Here is a 23,470-nt window from a genome sequence, read left to right on the forward strand (position 1 = left end):
TGGTTTTTAAGCTCAGTGTGTATCTCTCCAAACAAAATGTCACTCTCTATTATTCTTAGCTGGGAAAATAATGAAAGAATCAATCAAATCCTCTAATACTGTCAGAAAACAGACAAAAATCCATGTGATTCTCTTCTGAGGCTCTAAGAGGATTAGACTCCTCAGGCAGGAATGCTTCTATAAGGGTTTGTTTATGGGAGAAAAAAAAAAAAAAACAACAAAAAAAAAACTTTGATAGATGTCTATGGTCAGTTCAGCAAAGCAGCTTGTAAAAGCCTTGTACATTTTCTGAAGTGACACAGCACAGTTCTTTAAGTCTGTGTTAAGATCAAGAACCTGAAGTGGAATTTTGCTCCTGACATGAACAGACCAAACAGCTTCAAGCAAATCCCTCTGGTGCTTACTCTTCTCCTTTTCCCCTTCATCAATTTTGCCTGCTTTGATTGCAGGCCTCCTCAAGGACTGCCTGCTAATCGACACACATTCAGATGTAGGTGATGATCTGTGCTCTCTAAGAACTCTCAGGGCGTCTCGTTGAGTCCCACCACTCTAGATACTATCTGCAACGATGGTTATGAGGAATACCCAAGAAATCCCCCTCCATTAAGCAGTGCCTTCTGGGGTATTGGCACTTCACAAGAGATTGCAGTTGTGCAAAACCACTTCTGAATACTTCCATTCATGCACTGTGACTTCACCTGACCCTGTGTTTGATAACATTTCCAGAGGCATTGATAAAAATGGAGTGAAGTGAGGATTCCAGCTTTAGACAGGGTCTGTATTACAAATCAACAAGAATCTGATGTAGTGTAAGGGAAATGTAAGATGAATTAGTCAGATAATTTGGATGTTGCCTTAGGCTTATCGAAAATAATGTTTTGGAGAATATAATGCACAGGGTAATGTTTTCAGGATTTTCCAGTGCAATAACTCCATTGGAAATGCTCAAATATTAAACCTGTTAAATGTAGAAGGTGCTGGTTATGTATTCTACAAAGTGAAGCTGCTATGCAAGTTTTACTTCTCCTGCAGTACTGAGATGGCTTCCAAATGGCTGATATCATTACTAGACTTACATGCGTTCCCCTGATCAGAGACAATGAAGACTCCAGAACCTCACTAGTCACAACATGTCACAAAGGTTGTTTTTAAACTGCAGTTGCTGGGACTGTCAGCAGGTACCCAGCCTTACTGCAACTGATAACCTCTGTGAACAACAACAATTTGGCCGTGCAGCATGAATACTGCTGTGGCTGACTTACGAAAGTTGCTGCGGAGTTGTCTGTACATGCTTTTCCGACTGGCAACCCTAATAAATTTCATGGCTTACTAATGTTTAAGAGGAGAAATCCGAGTATTATTGTCATTGTTTCTTTCCTTTAAATTTTCCTCGCACATCTGGTGCTGTGATAGGTGAAGATTCTAAAATAATCTCTGCCAAGGCTCAAGTGAAACACAGGAAATGCTAGAGCTTGCCAAGAGGCAATCAGAATAGAAAAAGTCAGTCTGTTTTCCCTGTCTATTTCAATTCCTATCTCATTCAAAGCTTGATCATTTGCCTAAAACCATATATTTCCAAATTGATAACAGCCAGCCACTGTGGTCAGCTTGGGCTCTACAACTGAGCTGAAAAATTCAGAAAATGCTATGTAACCTTCTGGAAAACTGATATGATCACTGAACAATGTCAGATGATTTCCATGCGCTTTAATTTGCATTCTAAACTTTCTGCTCAGCTATAAATACAGCAGCGTTATATTTCTGGGATAGATCTGCTTTCCTTTCAGGGCAGAGTGTCGAGCTGAGAAAAGCATCTGATGCTTATTTGTTAGAGGCCCACGTGAGTCAAGAGATTCTTTTTTAAAAATGATGTACTGGCAGAGGACGAAAGCAGCTGACCTTTTTGCACATTAGCATTCTGTGCTGGTGGCTGGTGAAAGACTGAATGCTATTTAAGTGTGTCACAGGAAAGAAAGAAAAAGAAAGAAAGAAAGAAAGAAAGAAAGAAAAAGAAAAGAAAGAAAAGAAAAGAAAGAAAGAAGAAAAAGAGAAAGAAAGAAAGAAAGAAAGAAAAGAAAGAAAGAAAGAAGAAAAGAAAGAAAGGAAGAAGAAAAGAAGAAAGAAAGAAGAGAAAGGAAAGAAGGAAACAGAGAAAGAAAAGGAAAGGAAGAAAGAAAAGAAAAAAGAAGGAAAAAGAAAGAAAGAAGAAAGAAGAAAGATGGGAAAGTTTTCTCAACTACCTAACAATGATTACTGAGTAGATGGATCTCTCAGAAAATACTGGAAATGTTTCTAATGCTGGTTGCTTTCCTCTGCAACAGTATGACAGATTGCTGATGAATAGATGTTGGATAATCAGCAGATGCAACGGTTTTCCAAGATATTTTTAAGACAAATTAACCTTCTTTCCTCTTCCTTCCTCCTTCCTTCCTTCTTCCTTCCTTCCTTCCTTCCTTTCCTTCCGTCCTTCTTCCTTCCTTCCTTCCTCCTTCCTTCCTTCTTCCTTCCTTCCTTTCCTTCCTTTCCTTTCTTCACTTCTTTCCTCCCTCCTTTCCTCTTTCCCTCCTTCCCTCCTCCTTTCCTTCCCTTTCTTCCCTTCCTTCCTTCTTTCCTTCCTTCCTTCTTCCTGTCCTTCCTTCCTTCCTTCCTTTCCTTCCTTCCTTCCTTCCTCTCCTTCCGTCCGTTCCTTCCTTCCTTCCTTCCTTCCTTCCTTCTCCTTCCTTTCCTTCCTTCCTTCCTTCCTTCCTTCCTTCCTTCCTTCCTTCTTTCCTTCCTTCTTTCCTTCCTTCTTTCCTTCTTCATGCTCCCTGCCTTCAACAAAAGCTTGTATTATGTTCTCTCTCCCTCCCTCTCTTTCTTCACCTTATGCATCCAAGTTCCTTTGGTCTTTGTTTTCCAGGTCAGACTTATAGTTTCTTGATTTCTTGGCCTTGTGTGTTAAAATATCTATCTGGATGCATATAAACCTCTGAGGCTCAATGGGGTTTGCCCCAGAGTGCACAAAGAGATGGTTGATGTCATCGTAAAGCTTCCTTCAGTTATCTTTCAATGGTCTTGGGAATCTGAAGAGGTCTCAGTTGACCGGAAGCTGGAAAGTGTTGTGCCTGTTCTCAAGAAGGAAAAGAAAGTAGTCCCTGGTAACTACAGGCCTGTCAGTCTCACGTCGTCTGGTAAAATTATTGAGAAGATAATTCTGGGAGTTGCAGATAAGCACCTGAAACAGAATGCATTCACTGGTCACAGCCAACATGTTTATGTCAGGAAAGACTTTTTTAGACAACTTATTCTCCTTTTCTGACAAGGATACCCACCTGGGTGACCAAGGGATGCTAGTTGATGTAATCCTTTTGGATTTTCTGTCTGTACTGTGTATCAGAGTATCCTTTTTGACAAAATGTCCAATACACAGTAGAGAAAAACATCCAGTAGAGAATGTTATGGGAGAACAATTGGCTAATAAGTAGCGCTCAAAAAGGGTTATAGTAAATGAGTTTACATCAGGCTGGTGATCAGACAACACTGGGATTCCTCAGGTCTCTATTTTAGGAGCCAGATCTCTTTGATGTTTTTATACATGGTGTGGACACAGGACTTGAATGTAGACTAAGTATGTTTGTGAACAGCTCTAAACTGAGTCAAACTGTTGACTTCCTCTGGGATAGAGATGCCTTGTGGAAAGAACTTCAAAGGTCTGGGCAGTCACAGTCTTGTTGATGTGGATGCCCCATCCCTGGAGGCATTCAAGGCCAGGCTGGATAGGGATCTGGGCAGCCTGGTTGGCAAACCTACGCACAGCAGGAGGGTTGAAACTAGATGATAATTATGGTCCTTTTCAATCCAGCTAATTCTATGGTTCTATGATTCTATGATATGAAGTTTAACAAGAACAAGTGCCAGATTTTGTGCCTGAGGTGGGGCAACCCTGTATGTATGTATAGACTGGGAGGAGGGACTGTGCTTGTACATGTGAAAATTTTGCTTGTGATCTTATGTCCACTCCATTATCCATTCTGTTTCTTGGCGTGTGGCTCTTTATAGCTTTCATTGATGTGATTATGGAACCAAATGTCTTACTGGAAAAAAAACAAAAACAAAAACAAAAACAAACCAGTAATAATTTGCACCGAATTCTAACAAGGGTTCAGGTGATGTCAAATTTGGGATATTTCATCCACCGTCTTTGTTTTTAAGACTGTGCACACAAGTGTTTCAGTGCCAAACAACCAGATGAAGTGGAGCCAAGTGCTACCAGCAAGGTCTGGAAAGGTATTTGTTACAATCTGATTGCTTTGGAAAAGGCTTTTCAAACCCCTAATGTGCTTTGGCATCCATGATAATGAGCACCAGGCTCTTGAGTTTTTGATTCCAGCCAGAATACAAGATTCAGTGTAAAGAGTTGCCAAGACTGTTCCCTACGGTGTCCTTTCAGTAGCGGTAGGAACATGATCATGAGGAAAAGTCAAGAGCAAAGGAAAACTCCCAGGGGTGTTTGAGATGTGAAAGCTCAGTAGCCATTTTATGCTGTTTGGCTTTGGTGGAAAGGTCTCACTGTTGAGCTGCTGGCTTGGCTCATTTATTCCTATGGATTCTGAATCTATCTCTCCATCTTTGAGATTCACATCAGCACAGGGAGCCTGTTCTGAACAAGATGCCTTCAGAGACAGCTGGGAGGGGTAAGTTACCATGAATGCTGAAAGAAATACATTGCAGCTACCACTGAAAAAATAATTTGCTCACCCCCTTGTTAGGAAAGAAATTGCAGGACTTGGCCTAACAGGATTCTGGTCACAGACTAAAAGCAGCAGAGACCAGAAATAAATGCTAATTTTGTGTTAGACCAAAAAACTCATCCATTTAGCTTATCCAGACCTAGGTGCTTTCAAGACAAGATATTTAAAAACCTGGTCAATGCATTGTAACTTGCAGAACTGCATCCACAAGCAATATCCATGGCTCAGTATACATGATCCCTGCCTCTCTTTATGGTGGCATTGTGAAAAAGGTGCTTACACAAAAGTAGGTTTTGGCAAGCTTGCAATATGCAAGCAGAATTTATCCTGAAAATGCTTCTCCTATCTATGGAAGTCAAAATTAGTAACTCAATCAGCTGTGTATGCTCCATCTTTTTCATCTCTTGTGCCAAGAGTTTAATCCACCCTGTAGGTGCAAAAAGATATTGCTGTGTTATATATACTTGTTTCAAGTACTTTTTTTTTTTTTTTCCCCCCCTGCAATTAGTAAAAAATGAGATTCTGTTATAGAAATAAAGTCATAAGTCCTAAGATAAAAGGTTACTCTTGCAGGTAATATTTTTACATGGTTCAGGAACAGCCATAGGGTGAGCTACTATGGAGGGCACCGTGGAGGTAAGTTACTCTTGTCAGATGCAGCTTAGAAGCACCATCATACTTCAGAACAGTTACTTGGACGCAGCAAAGACACCACTGAGAGTCCTCTAAGCTGTGCATACTGGTGTTTCCCAGAGTCACAGAGACTGCAGAATACCCTTAATGGTACCCAACATAGCACCTTCTGGTCGTCTTGGAGAAGCTGCTCTTCCTCAGACACAATCCAAGGCTTTTTTATTATTTAGGAAAGGCTTATACATCTTATCTGAAGGTTAACATATGTGAAGACACCAAACATAAGGGAATCATGGTGCGTGGTAGGTCAGAAATACTTATAAACACTTTTTTAATAGAACTTGAGAGGGTTAGGTGCAATAAACTGTTCTTCCTCCATTTAGCCTCATTTGAAAATGTCTTCCCAAAATAAGCCATGTGAAATCCTTCTTTCATGCCCCTAAGCAGGATGCTATGTCTTTAAAAAGTCTTCCCTTCCCTTAAATCATCCCTGGTATCAAACACCTTGGTGGACTCAAAGCACTTTGAAAGGGCTTGAAGAGCTATAGAAAACTATATTCCTTTTTCCTGAGACATAAGAACAGAGAATAATGTGATTGGTTTGTGTGCTGAAGTGATACGCTGTTAATGAAAGAGCCTTTTACCCTGCCTTGCCATTGTTGCTTTCCAGTACAATTTTTTTTTTTTTACTTCTGACACTTGGTGGGAACTGCTAAACCAAGTGAAATGAGAGGATTTAACTGCTTCTGATTGCAGTGAGAGAATTAGGTAATGGTGCAGGTCAGGGGGAGGAGGGCAGAAATCTTCCTAGTCTCCAAGAAAAGCGTAATAAGTGCTTCATTCATTACAGACTGCACATCGGTACTCAGGTTATTTGGAAGATTTGTTCTGAGCATTTAACATCTCCCTCCCTCCCTCCATACAGCTTCAGTGCGAGCTTTTATTTCCATTATTCTTTTACTGCATCCCATGTTTTCTATTCAGCAGAGGCTTTTCTGGCTGTGTAACAAAAACCTCCAGACACCTTGTCAGGCTGGGTATCTTACTTAGGTAGTGTCATATGTCCATGTAGAAATGGCAGCTATCTTGACAAAGAAATACAAAAACAAAATCAACCAACCAAAACCCAAATACACTTATATCAGACTCTTCATCTGTTTTATTCAAGGCCACATTTTTGGTTATGTGGGAAAGTATTGGCACCTTCATTCGAGCTAGCTGTACTGACGAAAAGATTTCCTGAGAACCCATCAAACACTCTGCAGACAGACTCTTCCATGCAAGGAACAAATACGTTTCCTCAATGACTCTTAGAGCCCTTCCTTAGAACAAATGCAATGGGCAGTTACTGAGCACCAGGGCAAGTAAGGAGAAAGAGCAGAATGAGAAGTGGTAAGGTGGGAATGGTGGAATGCAGCTGGAGAGTAACTCAATTTCCTTCCTGATGCCTGACTATCGAGTTTTTGCTAAAATCAATGAAGCAGTTACATAAGTGATAGGGAAGCTGAGTGGTTTGGTACAGTGTCTGCCTGTGAGCTGAGCCCCTGATTTGTAACACATCCAGTGCCTTCCACAAAAGATGTGTTAAAAATGATGTTTTTCTGTGTTCTGAATCAGTGCATGAAATGGGAAAATCAGTGCCAGCAAGAGCTGTGAAACAGTCCTACTAGAGGAGATATTGCCTCATTCTCTTTTGGTAGTTCAGCTCAGAGGTGATGAGACAATGCCAAATTTATGGTATTAAAAAAAATCTTGAAGTATCCAGTCTGCCTTCTGGGATTCCACACACTGTAGAAAGCCTCATTGTTCCCCTATCAGTAGACCCACACACTTGTATTTGGAAAAGAAAGCATAATTTACACAAAGATCTCCACCATTTTGATTCAAAGTCTTCAGGAGATAGTAGTTTCATTGTTCTTCACAGTAGTTTGTTCCAGTGGCTAATCATATTTGCTGTCAAAAGCATGTATGTTATTTCCAGTTTGACCTTGTTTAACTTCTCATCGTTACTTTTGTTTTGCTTTTCTTCTCCTTGAAGAGCTCTGCAGACACTGCTGTTTTGGGCCCATGAAAGTATTCATACACTGGGTATTAAATCAATTAACTTCACCAGAGGCTGAATAAGCCACACTGCTTCACTCAGTTCTGCCACTGACCTCCAGCAGAATTCATTATTCATCTGTAACAGTCTCAGTGATCACAAGGCGGAACGATTAAAACTGTTACAAAAGTCTGAATGAGGGCTGAAAGAGCACAACATTCGAAATGGATTTACAATGAGAATAGATTCTCAAACTTGAAAGTGTGACCTTGAGCAAAAAGTCATGCTGATTGTATGAAGTAGCTCCAACCTTCCAGTGAGGAGGAATACTGGTTGGATATTGTTGTCTACTCCAAAGAGAGATTTTATTTTCCTTTCTCTCTTACTTTTTCTCTCTTATTCCCTCTTTCACTCTCTGTCACTTCCTTTCTTCCTTTCTCTCTTCCTCTTTCTTCCTTCTCCTTTAACTGTAAATTACCCTTGGAAGATGAAGCAAAACCAACTTCTTTCAGACTGTGCAGATGCAGGTGCTGAGAGGCAATATTTCCTGACATCCACATGAAATATGCCAGCATGGTTATAAAAATAGGGTGAATAGGTTGTAGTGGTATGGATGCTTCTTGGACTTAAATCAAAGCATATGGATTTGAGTCTGTTTAAGTGTCTGAAAATGGAAGTTCATAGTGCAGCTGTCACCATGAAATTTATTGGCAAAAACCCCCAACACATTACATTTTTGTTATATGGTGTTCCAAAAGCAAGAATAAGAAGATGTGCGTTGCCATGTCCAGCCAAGTCTACTTAACAGTAATACGATTTGCATGGAAATAGAGATTAAATATGGAGACAATGACAAATGTGAAGATGTTCACTATGAGTTTAAACCTGAAAAATAGCATCTTTGCTTGGAGTAATAAAGCTCAAAATGTCTTGGAACTGGTCTTATGGAGAATATTTCTTCTTTCACACCACTCTCAGGCCTAAGAAAGCACTTCTGCAGCAGCCTGCTAGCTATAAAAGTGAAGGGATCAGAGATGCAGTGAATTAGTGGCTGAGGTCTCCTTGCAAGTATGGAGTGGATAAATGGATAGAAATGGATAAATAAAATAGAAACTGTAAACACAAACCTGCAGAACACATTAAAAATATATATAAAAAAATAAATAAAGGATTTTTTTTTGAGATAGTTCCGCAAAAACTTTTCTGATAATGGTTTCTGATGTACCGTGGCTCGTGCCCAGTTAAATTGCCAGGAAGGGGGAGAAATCAATGAAGCATCAGGTGACTTCATATTGTTGCATCAGCAACAGGTATTTCCTTAGCCCTCATTTCCCTGTGAGCAGCTCTAGGATGACCAAGCTTCTGAGAGGGCAAAATAACAGTTTGCAGTTAGGTCAGCTGTTAAAGCAAAGTGACCTATAAAGGCACTGTCCGGACTCACCTCATGGGATGGATCACAGTGAGGTCTTCACTGAAGGTTCTGGCTAAATATTAGGGCGAATTTCTTCTCAGAAGGAGTGGTGAGGCATTGCAACAGGCAGCCCAGGGAGGTGGAAGAGTCGCCATCCCTGGAGGTGTTTAAGAAACATGTTCATGTGGCATGTGGGGGCATGGTTAGTAGGCATGGTTGTGATGGGTTGGTGGTTGGACCAGATGATCTTAGTAGTCTTTTACAGCCTTGATGATTCTTATGCTTTTATGATTCTTTACACCCTCATTCAGATGAAAAAGGTGCTAAGCTACAGCTCCTAGAATGCCCAGGTCTGTGCTCTTGTCTTCTGTAGGAACAGGGCCAAAGGGAAAGCCAATGAGTCATAGCCAAAGGAAATGCACTAATCCTTGAGATGAGGGTGGGGTTCTGAATGCTGAACATGGCTTTATCAGGGCCCACCAATCTGGGCCCATCTAGAAGAGGTCATCATGTGAATGTAAAATCACTCGTGAAGCAAAATTACTCAGTGAACTGTAAAAAGGAAAAGGCTGTGGCGATAGTCAATATGAGGGAAAATGAGTAGGAAGAGGTTGTATTATTTTTATTACCTTAAATAACTTATGACTTAATTAAAATGATACTTAATATCCTGTTGCGGAAATACCCCCTAGCGTAACCCATGTCACTTCTATTGGGAGTGGGTTTGGCAGTCAGAAGTCATTTCACACATAAGTCATTTGTTTTAAAACATTCAATTTTCAGCAAACCAGCTGACATTTCTTCTTATTTTTCCTTTTAGTTTCCTTTCTGTTGTTATGTTGCAATGGTGATGCTTATTTTAATATTGCAAAGCTGAAGGAGGCACTGATTTCAAGATCCTCAGAAAATACATGCACTATGAAGCAGAAGTCTTCATCATAGCAATATTAACATATTTATCACAAAACAAAACAAAGCCAAATGAAACAAAATCACTTTGGGCTAAGGGAAATCTGGGTCAGGAGAAGACTGAGTGGCATTTCACAGGAGATGCTGTCTCATCAGCCCTGCAAGTTGTTGTCATTTCTACATGAAAGAGTTGAATGAATCAGTTTCTGGATGGCTGTGACAGCCATCATCTAAACAAAAGCTTCATGGAAAATAGACAAAAAAGAAGAATTCTGGGGGGGATAAAAATTGAGCCTTATTTATTAAACTTACCAAAACCAATGAAATATCAGGAGAGCTCACAAAATTATTCCTTAAATACTAATTAATCAGCATTTTCAAGCAGCTAGCTATATGGATCTTGAATATTTTCTCCCTCCCTCCCACCTGCTGGCTGCCCACTATTGTATCTTCCCCTCCTCCAGTCAAGCTCAGAGCTGGGAAAACTGCAAACACCTTGTCATGTCAGTGCCTTTGAGCAACACAAAGGGAAATCACGAGGAGGTTAATAAGTTGACTGTGCAATTATAACACTTACCGTTGTGTACCACTGATGATGGCTAATGTGGTTATTTCCTGCTCCTCTGATCATTTCCCTGCATGGTCATCAAGTCAGTGTGGAGCAGTGTGGGCTCTCTGCTGCCTGTGCTGCAGCAACGGCTGGTTGGCTTTTAGGTCCCATTGCTGTGAGCTGTGTTTACACAAACTCTTTGACTCCTGCAGCACTTAGGGAAAAGCAGATTAAGTTCTACTAATCAGAGAAGGATCAGATATAATTTTTTTTTCTTTTTTCATTTTTTTTTTTCCTGCACTTTTCAGTGCACTTTTTACTGTGTAGTAATCAGGAATGAGTTGAAGTTGAGGTCAGCGAGTGATATTTTTCCTGTGTGTGCCAGGGCTATTTCTATGAACTGCTTTGGTTTTTTACTTTATCTGTCAGCATACACTTTTCAGTGCTATCACACCTAGGTTTTGTTCCCCAGAGAAATGAGCTCTTTTCTCTCTTGAGTCCTGAGAGATAAAGCTAGGTAACTGACTTTCTGTACACGTATTAAAATTGATTAATGATATGAATTAATCAACATGTTTACTGTCCTGCAAATGAGCGATCTTGCAATGTATGTGATCTTTACTAGAACATTGGATTAATGACTGCAAATACACACATAGAGCATTAAGTAAAGGTGATTTTGGGACAGAGTAGTCAATATTATGCCTGCTTTAATTAAAATATGAATACTTCAAAACTGGGATAAACTTCCCTTGATGCAATTGATTGTATGATTGCTCTTGCAGCACATAAAGCCAACAGAATCCTGGGCTGCATAAAAAGAAGTGCGGCCAGCAGGTTGAGGAAGGTGATCCTGCCGCTCTTTTCCATGCTGGTGAGGCCTCACCTGGAGTACTGCATCCAGATGTGGAGCCCTCAGTACAGAAGAGGAAGATATGGACCTGTTGGAGCACATCCAGAAAACAGTCACACAAAAAGTTCCAAGGGATGGAGCTCAATTTGAGGACAGGCTGAGAGAGATGGAGCTGTCCTGCCTGGAGGAGAGAAGTCTCCAGGGAGACCTTATAGCAGCCTTTCTGTATCTAAAGGGGGACTATCTGAAAGAAGGGGACAGACTTTCAGCAGGGTCTGTTGTTATAGCACAAGGGGAAATGGTTTCAAACTAAAAGAGGGGAGATTTGGTATGAACAATTGGTATGAGACTGGTATGAACAATTCTATCCTGTATAAACAAGAATCACTGAAGATAGAATTGTGAGGGGAAGCTGAATACTGTTGTGATGTCATGAAGCCATGGAGTAAAACTAGAAGACAGAATGCATGAATAATATCTGCTCTTCCTCTGAAAACAAATGCTACAACAGAATGTAACACTGTTGAACCTATAAGGCCATCGCACTAGGAGAAGGAACAAGCAGTGTAATTGCTGGGATGACAAATATCAGCCTAATATAGACAAACAGTACTAAACGGGGATTTACCTGCTGGAGAAAGTGGTAAAATTCCTCACTGAAGAGTTATTTATGGCAGTGAACTAATTTGGCAAATTCTTTATCTGGTCAACACAGACTCAGGCTATTTTAGCAGACAGTTTTTCCTGGGAACATGTTATGCTAATGGGGATGTTGAGAAGGATAGCACAGAAAGACACCCGTGTCTTTGATAAGAAGAGATTTAGGCCTGTGCAGAAACACAGTGGAGGTGCCCTCAAGTGTCCAGTGTCCCATCATATCTAGGTAACACCTTCCACTCTCTGTTAACTGTTGTTACAAGGGCTGGCAGCAGTGGTGAGAATTAAACTGGGATAGGCATTTAGCAAGAATTAAATGCTTAGAGAAACATAAGGACTGAACTCATATCCAGCAGAGAGATCAGCTGAGGAGAGGACAGGAGTTTAATGAGCTGTTTAAACCAGCCCAAATTTCCTTCTTCAGGGCTTCCAATATCACTTTTAATGTGGAATTTGTTTAGATGTTTCTAATATTAACCAGTAATTTTCTTCCTCTCCTACAGCATCAACACTGTCCTGGACAGAGTGAAGGGCTCTGCTTCCAGGATTCCTACGTGGTGGAAAGAGATGATATTTGTGGGGTTTCAAATCAGTAATTGACCTGAAATGAGAGCTCATTTACTGGCAGCCTCATCACTGGATATAGCATTTCAGGCTGCTTTTTGCTTTCTGTGCACAGGCCCATCTTCCAGTGATATAATTTACTCTGGAATCTATTTGGTCATTTTTATTATTTTCTATTTCTGAAGGCAGAATTCAGTTGATTAAATTTTGTCTAACATAGCCATTCATCAGATTGCTTTACAATGAAAAGCATTATTTTTGCCATACTACAATTAAACAGCTTTGTGTTTTGATGTCTTTTATTTTTAAACAATACTGTCTCATAAAAAGTAGAATCAAGATTTCCTAGACATAATGGCCATTTTTACAAAAACTTGCCTTGTTCTTTGGTGATGCTCTCAATACATCCCACTTTTCATTAACGACTGAGTAACAGCCTGTAGGAAAGCATGGCCTGTTTCCACACAAATACACATGTTGTATTGATTGCGGATGGTCTCGTCTGGGGATAGCTGTGTGACTGCAGGTTCTGCTGCTTCCATCTGTGAATTATATGAATGACAATTTTTACTGAGACAAGCCCAGCTCCTTTGAGCACACAGGCTTGATGAGAGGTTCATTTGTGCAGTTTACAGCTCAGTATGAACTGCAGCACCAATTCATAAAGGACCCTGTGTTATATGTTTACTATTTTGAGAAACAAATCTGTTTGGCCATCCTAAAATGATGTCATCTACTTTTTTTTGATGCAGGGTTTGTAGAAGGTAGTTTGCCTGTGTTGCATCCCAGCAGGACTGTCTCTGTACTGTCACAAAAATCACTGGGGGTAACTTAGTGGTGGTTACCCTCTGTACAGTTGCTGCAGTGGGGTAACCTCTCTCTTCCTCCTGAGGCACTTAAGTGGGAGTTGAGCAGTGAAATTTGTCTCCTGTGGTGCTTCAACACATATTCATTTTACAGCCTGAAAGAGCCCTTCTTCTGGAAAAGATGTGACTGGAGAAGGGGTCAAGAGCTCAGCTCTGGAAAGTGACTCCAGAGAACTTGATTAGTACTTCAGCAGGACAATAGACTCAGTTGTAGACTCCAGACAAGTCATCTGAGGTGGAGTTCCTCGGTTCCTAGGTTCCTTGAGCCATTCAGGATATGCTAGTACATTTGAGCTCTCCAAATGGAACGGACAGGTACAGCATAGTGCCTAGAAGAGAGCCTTGACTTTCTGGAGTGGGCACTTAGTAAATCTCTAGTGGGTAATGACTGACACGGTATCTGTCTCCAATTGTATACACCTGTGTTTAGGCAGGACACTCCAGGCTCTTTTAATAGCACAAAACCTCAATGGAATCTGTGGGCTTAGCTAAAAGCACTCTCTCTTATCTCCCACATCTTCACATCTGGACTGACATTAAAATCCACTGGTTGTATTAACTAGCTTTTTCCTGGTTGTTGCAGAGAACAGACCACTAGCCTTGAACATAACCAGAAGTGAAAAGAGCCTACCCTATATTCTTCTGACTTTGCTTATATCCCACATGATTAACTGCCTACACAAGTTATGTTCCTCTTTTTAGGGAGTTTATTCTTGACCCTTTTTGTGAGTAACCGACACAGCAGAGTGCTTACAGCCCATGTAGTTGGACATTCAGGAGTGGAGAAAGTTGCTGAGACCATTCATTAAAATAGAGAAACTGGAATCTCATAGAAATATGATGCCATGAAATAATCACACATATTCTAAAAAAAATTAAACCCTTTTTATTTGTATATTTATTTTTATATATAAAAGAAATACAAAAACAAACAAAAAAACAAAACAAAACAAAAAAAACCAAACCACAAACAAAATGTTGATTATGGCAATTCAGTTTTGTCAGCCCCCTCAGCCTGGGCTGCTGCTTCAGATCCACCAGGGGTGAGCAAAGTCCTGCGGTTATAATGTCCCTTTATGATTCCAGAATTATTGTTCTCATTAAGGATTTGCTTCTGTTTTTGCCTGTTAAGAGACTGTACAAGTCCTAGTACAACAGCTGCTAATGAATACTGTCCAGTCAGTTTTCTTGGTTGTAAGATTAAAGGATTTGGTTGAACTCTTCCTAGAAGAAAATACGTTTTGATTTTTCCTTCCTGTTCACTGATGCCTTTGACATAAATCTCTCCTCGGTAGTCAAAGGCAAATCCTCGGTCCTTCAGGATCAGATACGTTTCTTCAGGCACTTGTATTCTGTCACTAACTCCTGTGCTGTCCATTCGACTTGCTAAATTAACTGTTTTGCCCCAGATATCATACTGTGGTTTCTTGGCACCGATAACTCCTGCTACAACAGAGCCATGACTAATCCCTATTGAAAAATAAATAAATAAGTAAATAAAATAGAGAAGAAATAGCCAGCTAAGCAAGAATGACTGAAAACCATATTTGCACTTCAGAATCAGCAGAAACCTAGGTCAGGTACACTTATCATTAAGCTTAAGGAAAAGGTATACACAAAAAAGAACAAAATAAGTCCAGGAAAGATAAAAACATGAAACATTATATCCTCAAAGCTATTTTACAGGTTGTCCATCACAGTGGAATTGCAGTACTTATATATTGCCTGTATTCTGCAAGCTATTGCCAACTTTTCTGCAAACTATTTCTTAAGCAGTAGGAAAAATCTTTCAGATTCTTCACTTCTTGAAGGCAACTCTAACAGTGCTATGCAGTGAAGAAATGACATTCTTATGTTCTATGAAGTGAAAATATTCATGTATTTTCTATGTAGTTATTGCAATTTGTTTAAACTTATAAATTCAAAAATAAATTCAAGGCAAACAATCATAGAAAACTGCATTATTATTATTATTATTATTATTATTATTATTATTATTATTATTATTATTATTATCAATCTATTTATTTATTTATTTTTCCATGATGGAATTTAAAAAATGAATTTAGTGGTAATGAAAAGCAACTTTGAAGAAGGATTTGCAAAGTTTTACTATTATTATTATTTTTTAATAAATTGATTGTAGAAATGATCTTTAAATATTTCTGCAATCATAATAAATTCATTGTAAATGATCAACATTTACTGGGCAGAGATGCACGTTCCCTGAAAGTTTTCCATGGTTCTAAACTGTTAGGATGCACTCTGAGATAGCACAGATACTGATGCCAAAACCCTCCATGCTGTGACTGATGAACATTTTTTTTTTAATGCCAAGCCTGTCTTGATTTTCTGAGTGCTTTTTTTGTTTTGTCAGTTGACCTAGACAACATTAGAAGTCATCAGGTTTGTTCCTGCTACGTGCCATACATTAAGGTAATCTTTCCATGACCCATCATATTGAGATCATATCAATTCACAGCAGTTTAGAGGCGCTGCCACTGGGACAGATCAGGTCAGAACTGGAATTCAGTTTTCCTCCAAAACCATAAGTACTGCACACAGAGTTTAGAGTGAGCTAATATTCCCTTTTTTAATTTAAATCACATTTTAATTTAATGCTTGAATAATGCTTACCAATACGGAGCTCGAAGTTGTTAAATGAATGCTTGTTGATCTCCTGTATACTTTCATTCAATGCTATGGAGAAGTCAGCTAGAGCACACAAATGCCCCCATTTGTCTTCACATTGCTGAGGAGCCGTTAAAAAACAATATGTTAGAAATGTTTTGCATTTGCCTGTAGAACAGCTTCCATCCATCCCTAACACATAACAAGTATCTTACAGATTTGGAATCCAAAATGAACAGTTTCACTGTGCTAGATCAAAGGGAGGTTGGGTAGTGTTAATGGTAAAGTAATGCTTCCCACTTATATAACAATGCTTGTCTACTTAGATACAGAGAAACTCACTCTGAAACACAAAAGAAATTCATTTCCTATCAAAAATCAGAAAGGAAATCACAGGAATTAACAATGCATATGAAATCTAAGGCTAATGAAATATGGAGAGGATTGGGACTGGCCAAGGACTGTTACAATATCACCTTATCTATTGTGAATCCAATTAATTCTTTCATTAAACAAATTTCCAGTCCATAAATATGAAGAACTGCAAGCACCACCTCACATCATGCAGTGCAGCTCTTTGCCATTTTAACCATCTTTGGTATTTAAGCCTGATCATAAGAATCTCCCTTGTATCAACATTTTCTGTTCACAGCATGCTCATTTGTTGTCCTCAGCCTCTTTCAATTCAGAGTATGCCATCCTCCCTCAGCAGCCCTCACCTCTCTGATGCTGTCAGTGATACACTTATATGTATGAAAGCAAGTATGCTTAAAACATATGTACAAATTTCATTAGACTACTACACTTTTACAAAAGATTGACTAATCACTGTTGAAAATGCAGTAAAGATTTTCTTCCTTTGAATTTTTACACATATTAAGAGCAAAAAGAAATGGTTAGGAGATGTGTAGCAGAAACCTGCTATGTTTCTGATGTTTACATCTTTGCTCATCTCTGCAGAGAAGCAATTTTAAATGGAACAAAGTAAGAAAAAAATATCATGCATGCCTAGTTTTATGGATTTCTATCTATCAGCCTTACTTGTTACTCTGCATGTTGGAGATGCTCAACTAGCTACACTCCACATGCTTTATAATATAATGTAAATAAACAATTTTTTTTTTTTTTCAGACTATAAAGCTCTGGATGCTGCTTTCCTGGTATCTGTGATCAGTGTGGGCAGATGTGATTCCCACACTCCTGGGGCAGCACAGTCTTGTGGTGCTCTTCCTTGGGATCTGGCTCTGGTTGCCGAGCAAGGCAGATCTTGGAAACTGTCAGCTTCTCACTGGAAGTATTCTAGAACCTCATCTTATTCCTCTGGGGACCCCATTTTCAGGCATATGCTTGAGTGTAACTGTGAGTATATTGATGTTATCTGGTTTATTTTAGGTTCATGGTTGGGATTGTGCATGTGTCCTCTGTGGCTGAATTTGAATTGAGAGTCCTGTTCGACAAAAAGCAGGACACAAGACAGCAGTGTGCACTTGTAGCCTGGAATGCCAACAGTATCCTGAGGTTCATCAGAAGAGGGGTGATCAGCGGGGAGAGGGAGGTGATTGTTCCCTCTGCTCTGCCCTTGTTGAGGCCCCATCTGGAGTACAGCATCCAGACCTGGAGCCCACAGCCCAGCAGGGATAAGGAGCAGGTCCAGAGGAGGGTCACAAAGATGATCAAAGGGCTGGAGAACCTCTCCTATGAAGAAATACCATGGGAGTTTGGCTTGTTTAACTTGGAGAAGGCTTTGGGAAATTTTATTGCTGCCTTGCAGTACTTGAAGGTAGTGTATAAGCAGGAAGTGACTTTTTAGACAGGACAAGGACAAGGGGGGAAAGTTTAAAACTGAAAGAGGGGATATTTATGTTAGAAATTATGAAGAAATTCTTTAGTTGGAGTGTGATGAGGCACTGGCACAGGCTGCCCAGAGAAGCTGTGTATGTTCCATCCCTGGAAGAGTTAAAGGCCAGGCTGGATGGGGCCCTTGGCAGCCTGATCTGGTAACTAGCCCATGGAAAGGGGGCAAATCTGGATGGTCTTTAAGGTTCCATCTAATCTGAAACATTCTGTGGTTCCATGATTTTTCCCTTAGTTTGGTTTCCAATTCTGATATTGAGAGCAATGTGCAAACTTCTGGTTTTGTGAAGTTCCTCAGTTGAACTAACATATCTGCTTTGTCCTGCTGTACAGTTTATCGTCCTGTTACACTGCAATAAATGTTTAAATGTGACCTTGCACTTGCATAAGAATGCTGCTCTACTTTCCCATCTCTGTGACTGAAAGGAGATCTTTTTCTCTCTAACAAACTTAAATTTGAAGAAGGAATCCATATGGTTCTTGTTCAGAAAACAAATGGCATTTCAATTCATCAAGAACTGCAACTGTTTTTGCCAGAAGCCCCAAATGTCTGATTTCTTCAAGCAAATATAGCTCTATGAACACTGAAACAATAAGACTAACAATCTTTAATACAATCACATAAAAAGCTTTATGTTTTAGAGTAGACTCTTCTTTTACCTGTTTTTCAGGTGACAATCCTGACACAGCCATGTATGTGCTTCCGATTGTTTTAATTTTTTCAATATCCTGGAATCTCTCTTCACCTAGTAGCTAATAAGCATGTTTAAAATAATAATAAAAAATAAATAAAATCAATAATTTCTGTAACTTTTAAGGAAAAAATACTTGTAATTATGTGTATATTCTGGTATACAAATATAAGCACACTTGATCATTTCAAAATATTCCAAAACCTCTTTGGTTAGATTTAGTGCTCTTTTGGAAACATTTCTGGTGATTAGGACAGTCTTGAAGGTAATTCAATCCACTTATTCATTCAAACATCATACATATTCAATGGAAGGACACAGATGCCTCCAAGCACTTGTTTGGGAGATCAAGTCTTCCAGCAGGATATGCTTCGTTTAACTGCCATGTTTGACACTGGTACACTCATTGATCAATCAGTCTGTGCTTTTGTTAAGTATATACCCTTTCCAATAAAAATGCAGGGGACCAATGCATACTGTTAAGCACCAATATATACTAAGTAGGCACAAAAAATCTTATCAGATTGGGAGTCTGCAAGAGGAAGGATAAATTTAGTGTAGTGACTAGAGCAGCAAGAGGAGTGAGAATGACAATTTGGTGCCTACTCTAAGCCCACATTCACAGTTTAGCGTAGAACTTTGCATTAAATTTTGGCTAGAGCCTTACATTCCTTGAGAAAAATAATCCCACCTTGTGTTATGAACTCGACTATTGACAGCAGAGATTTGTATGTGATGTGGTCACATATCACATCACCACAGGCTTTAAAGATGTGTGTTAATATGACCCTGGGACACTTCAAGATGGATAGGAAGCATGATATCTAGTAAATTCAGGCATCAATATGGTTATGACCTCTCTTGAATGATCATTCTCTTTCCCCTCTCAAAAATAACCCTCACTAAACCTGTTTGCAGTCAACAAATATAAAAATTCTAGTACCAAATATTCAAAATAGTTGAGATTTAAATGAAAAAAATCATGCTCTGGTCAGGCAAAAAGTTTAAAGAAGCTTTCCCCACTTCTTTTATACATTATCACATTTATACATTCTTTTTCCACCCTGTGGACTTGGGTTCCCTGTAAATTAAAAACTAAAAGCTTTATTTTGTTCAAAGGGGAAAACATACCAAAGGAATAACATGAGATACCCCTGGCCATTGAACTAACCACATTGTAAGTCAGCCAGAGCGTCAGGGTCTAGGAAGCTTTGCTGTTCATGTGCAGATATTGCACCATCTGCCTCTAAAGGGAGGTTGCACAGCATTGTGCAGGGGACACAATGCCATATGGTTAATGGCTCTCTTCCAAGTTAAGAAAGTCCAAAAATTTGACACATTTCTCATTTTCTTCTGACTGCCAGAAAAGCCCATTATCTGTATTTCTCTCCTACATGGACAGTTATTCTAACTGCTCCCCTAAAGAAAAAGACTGAAAAAGAGCAGCAAATGTGTAGGGGAAAAATGGTCTTGGTTGAAAAAAAGACTATGTTTTCAGTTCCACATGGTTTCTAGAAACAATAATGAAGAGCACAATCATAGTATCACTCAGGTTGGAAAAGACCTTAAGCCAACCACAACCTAACCACAGTACCCTAACTAACAACCCTCCGCTAAATCACGTCCCTGAGCACCACATCCCAGTGGTTTTTAAACACATCCAGGGATGGTGACTCAACCACCTCCCTGGGGAGCCTGTTCCAACAATATGGAATGTATGATAACTATTTAAAAATTATTCTTAAAAAATTATTCTAAAAAAACCTACTGGCAATCAGGCATTTTTGAACAAATAATCTCAAGTTATCTTCTTCTCATTCATGATTGTTTGCAAATCTCTATTTTTTTCCTGCTTCATTCTGTTTGTTAAATAACTTATTTCCTTTTTCAGATAGTGGTTTATTTACCCACAACTTTCGTCAAAGTATGACAGGATGATGAATATTGATTTTGAGGGAAAATATTCCCACTCTATTTGTTGCATCATTTTCCTACTGCTATTTGTTGCAACACCTTAAATAGACTCATGAATTTACCAAGAAAGATCGGGAAACATTTTCCAACACTTCAGCATGGTTGAAATCCGAAAATAAATGAATAGCTTGATGCTGCAATTTGTGTACAGTCAAATTATGCAGAGGCCAGACCCTGTGGCACATGCATGTAAGAGATAGTAAAGCAGAGAACATTTCAGGACATCCCACGTAACTGCATTGCAATCAGTGAATTCTAAAAGCAGAATCCCTGGTGCTGAAACCCTTATTTGTGACAACATCAGGTATTAGAATCTGTTGTTATAAACACCATGTAAATCACTGCAGGATAAAGGATAAAGAGGGGAAAAGAGTCCATGAACTAAAAAACTCTTATTAAAGCATAAATCCCAATGTACTGTAGCTAAGATACATAAATGCTAGATTAAAATGGCTAGAAAGAATATTACATTTCAGAATAAAAAAAACAATCCATCAATGCTCATAATCTTCAGGAAAAAAACATTCCAGTATTATTTTTTGGTACAGCATGTCTAATAACATGAGTTTTGCTCTGTTATGTGTCATTTTAAAAGCTGCAAGTAGATTTGCAATGTTCATGTTTGTTTATTGATGTATGAAGTGTTCCTTTTAGTAGCTCTGAGCCTGATTTCATAATAGGAAATAATGTATAACTGTATTTTGTAGTGATCTCCTTTTTTCTTTTTTTTTTTTTTAATTTTTAATTTTTTTATTTTTGTTAACTGCTGCTTTCATTCAGAACTATGTGAGATATGTCAAATGGCACTAAGCACCAATGTCCCAGACTCTTGTCTTAAGAATTCTATATCTGCATATCTCTGCAGAATTGCTCATGTGATGTTGAGGATCAACGTATTTCCATAACTAGTACATCTGCTCTGCTTTCAAGGTTTTGCTTCTGGTCCTTTATTAAGACAGTAGACAATCTCAGTAAGAAATATAATGAAAAGCAGAGTGTAGTGTCATCAGTCAGTAGTTGCACAGAAGCATTACTGTCCTTCATACAGTGGTTGCAAAATGTCTTCTGGTTCCTTTTCCATGGCTAGGATTACTCCCTTCACAGTGATTCTGTTCTGCATATCACTTTTCAGATCGCTTAGACAGAGAAAACTAATGGCATGACCATGCTGGAGGTAGGTTAGCAGTCATCAGGGGAGCACATAATTTAATTTACTACCCATATCAAGAATATATCTATTATTCAACTAAACATATCTGAGACATAATACAGTTCCTAATTAGGTCCTTTATTAGTTACAGAACAGGTGTCAGGGACCCAAATTATTATCATGTTAGAGCTTTTGATGAAAAACTTGTCTTCAATAATAACCTCAGCAGCAATGAAATTCTGCTGTGAAGATTACATGAAAGTGCATGACAAGATATCTTAAATTAATTCATAGCAATAGGCTTTGCATTAAGTTTGAGCCATAATCATTTTAATCAGATCTGGAAAGAAAAACAAAACTATTAATCAGAGCATGCTGACAGCTGTGCAAGATCTCAGAAATGAGAATGAAGTATTTGTACCTATAGGGAAAACAGAGCAGAAGCTTAGGAGGAGACAGACTCCTTCCTGTAGAATAAGAGTTTAGTTTTCTACTGAAATGCACAAGGTTTCATTGCATCTGTGAATTCTTTTACTTCCTACTGGCAATTTTAGTAACTGTTCATTTGTAAAAATAAACCCCCAGTTTCATTGTGTCTCACAGTTTGGTACACTTGATCCTCATCCAGTTTTCATGAGCTAGCACTCTTTGAACTCTTCCCATGAGGAGTCCCAGGATAAGGAAGAATAAAGGTGTAGTTAATCCCCTAACCCGAGCTCATAATTAGTTTCTATCTTTTGGCTTGATTCAGGCATCTTTGTTTTCTGAAAATCGCAGGAAAGCCAATTATTCCATTTTATACCTTTGCCTTACAATCACAAAATGAAGACAGCTACAGAAGTAAGGTAAAATAAATTCTTCAAAACCTCTGAGAGGCCTTAGATAGTAGCTTCCCAGAACCGAATAGTAATGATAAAAAGTATTAATATCTTTTTTGTCAGTGTTATGTCTTTCACTTTTATCTCACTCTTCAGCCACCTTCTCTGAAGCCATTGGAGATGCCTGTTCTTCAAAGCAAAATGAATCAACACAAAATAAAACAAAAACCTTAGGCTAGATACTCAAGGAGAGACAGGTGCTTAAAGTAGAACTGAGGTACAACTAAATAAAGAGAGAGAGAGAGAGAGAGAGAGAAAAAAAAAAAAAAAAAGAAAAAAAAAAAAAGAAAGAAAAAAAAAAAAGAAGAGAAATGACACTAAATCTCAGATTTTCATTGAACTGTAGTCCCTGGAGAGATCTAAAATCCTGATCTGGAATTCATATTCTGAAACTAAGCATTCATTCCTGTTTTCTCTCAAAAGTTCAGTCTCAATGAATTGAATAGTGCCTTTTGAGTAGAGAACCAAAAAAATAAAGAGAAACAAAGGTTGAATGTGTTCTCACTTTTCCAAAGTGAGATGTGAATTATGGATCAAAGCTCCATTTAGGGAACAAACTCATTCCTTCCACTTCCTTGAAGTGTGTCTTAAAATTAAACCTACAAAACACCCTTCATTTCTCCATTTGGTACTCTATCATCATGCAGACAGGAATTAATAACACTGTTGAGATGAAAACAGATAGAACATCCTAGGATATGTGTTTTTTTACTGTTTCTCAAATACTTCTTGCTATCCAGGTGCTTACTCCTTTTCAGTCCAGTTTAGTGACACTGGAGCAGGTTGCCTGCAGAGGTGGATTCCCTTGCCATGGAAGCATTCAAGGCCAGGCAGAACGGGGATTTGAGCAACCTGGTCTGCTGGGAGGTCTTTGCCTATAGTGGGGGGATTGGAACAAGATGATCTTAAAGGTCCCTTGTAACCCAAGCCACTCTACAATTCTATGATCTTCAAGTTCTCTTCCATCCTAAGCCATTCTATGATTTTATGATTCTATGATTCCTCAGCTCTCTTTCTGATATTAACATTGTTTACGTTCATGATGAACAGAATACTTAAATAAATAGTTTTTTGCTT

General features: G+C 38.9%; 1 protein-coding gene across 2 annotated transcripts in view; it reads right to left on the minus strand.

The window, feature by feature from the left end:
• Positions 1 to 14,083: 14,083 nt before the first annotated feature.
• ADCY8 (adenylate cyclase 8) overlaps positions 14,084 to 23,470 on the minus strand; it is a 113,186-nt gene continuing 103,799 nt past the window's right edge. For both annotated transcript variants that reach the window (XM_015856337.2, XM_015856336.2), the window contains 3 exons: positions 18,360 to 18,452; positions 15,852 to 15,966; positions 14,084 to 14,684 (listed from right to left, as the gene is read on the minus strand). In XM_015856337.2, the coding sequence (XP_015711823.1) occupies positions 14,197 to 14,684; positions 15,852 to 15,966; positions 18,360 to 18,452 (696 nt within the window). In that variant the 3' untranslated portion in view covers positions 14,084 to 14,196. The remainder of the gene's footprint in view (positions 14,685 to 15,851; positions 15,967 to 18,359; positions 18,453 to 23,470) is intronic.

Source organism: Coturnix japonica, chromosome 2 (genome assembly GCF_001577835.2).
Source record: "Coturnix japonica isolate 7356 chromosome 2, Coturnix japonica 2.1, whole genome shotgun sequence".
Taxonomy (NCBI): domain Eukaryota; kingdom Metazoa; phylum Chordata; class Aves; order Galliformes; family Phasianidae; genus Coturnix; species Coturnix japonica.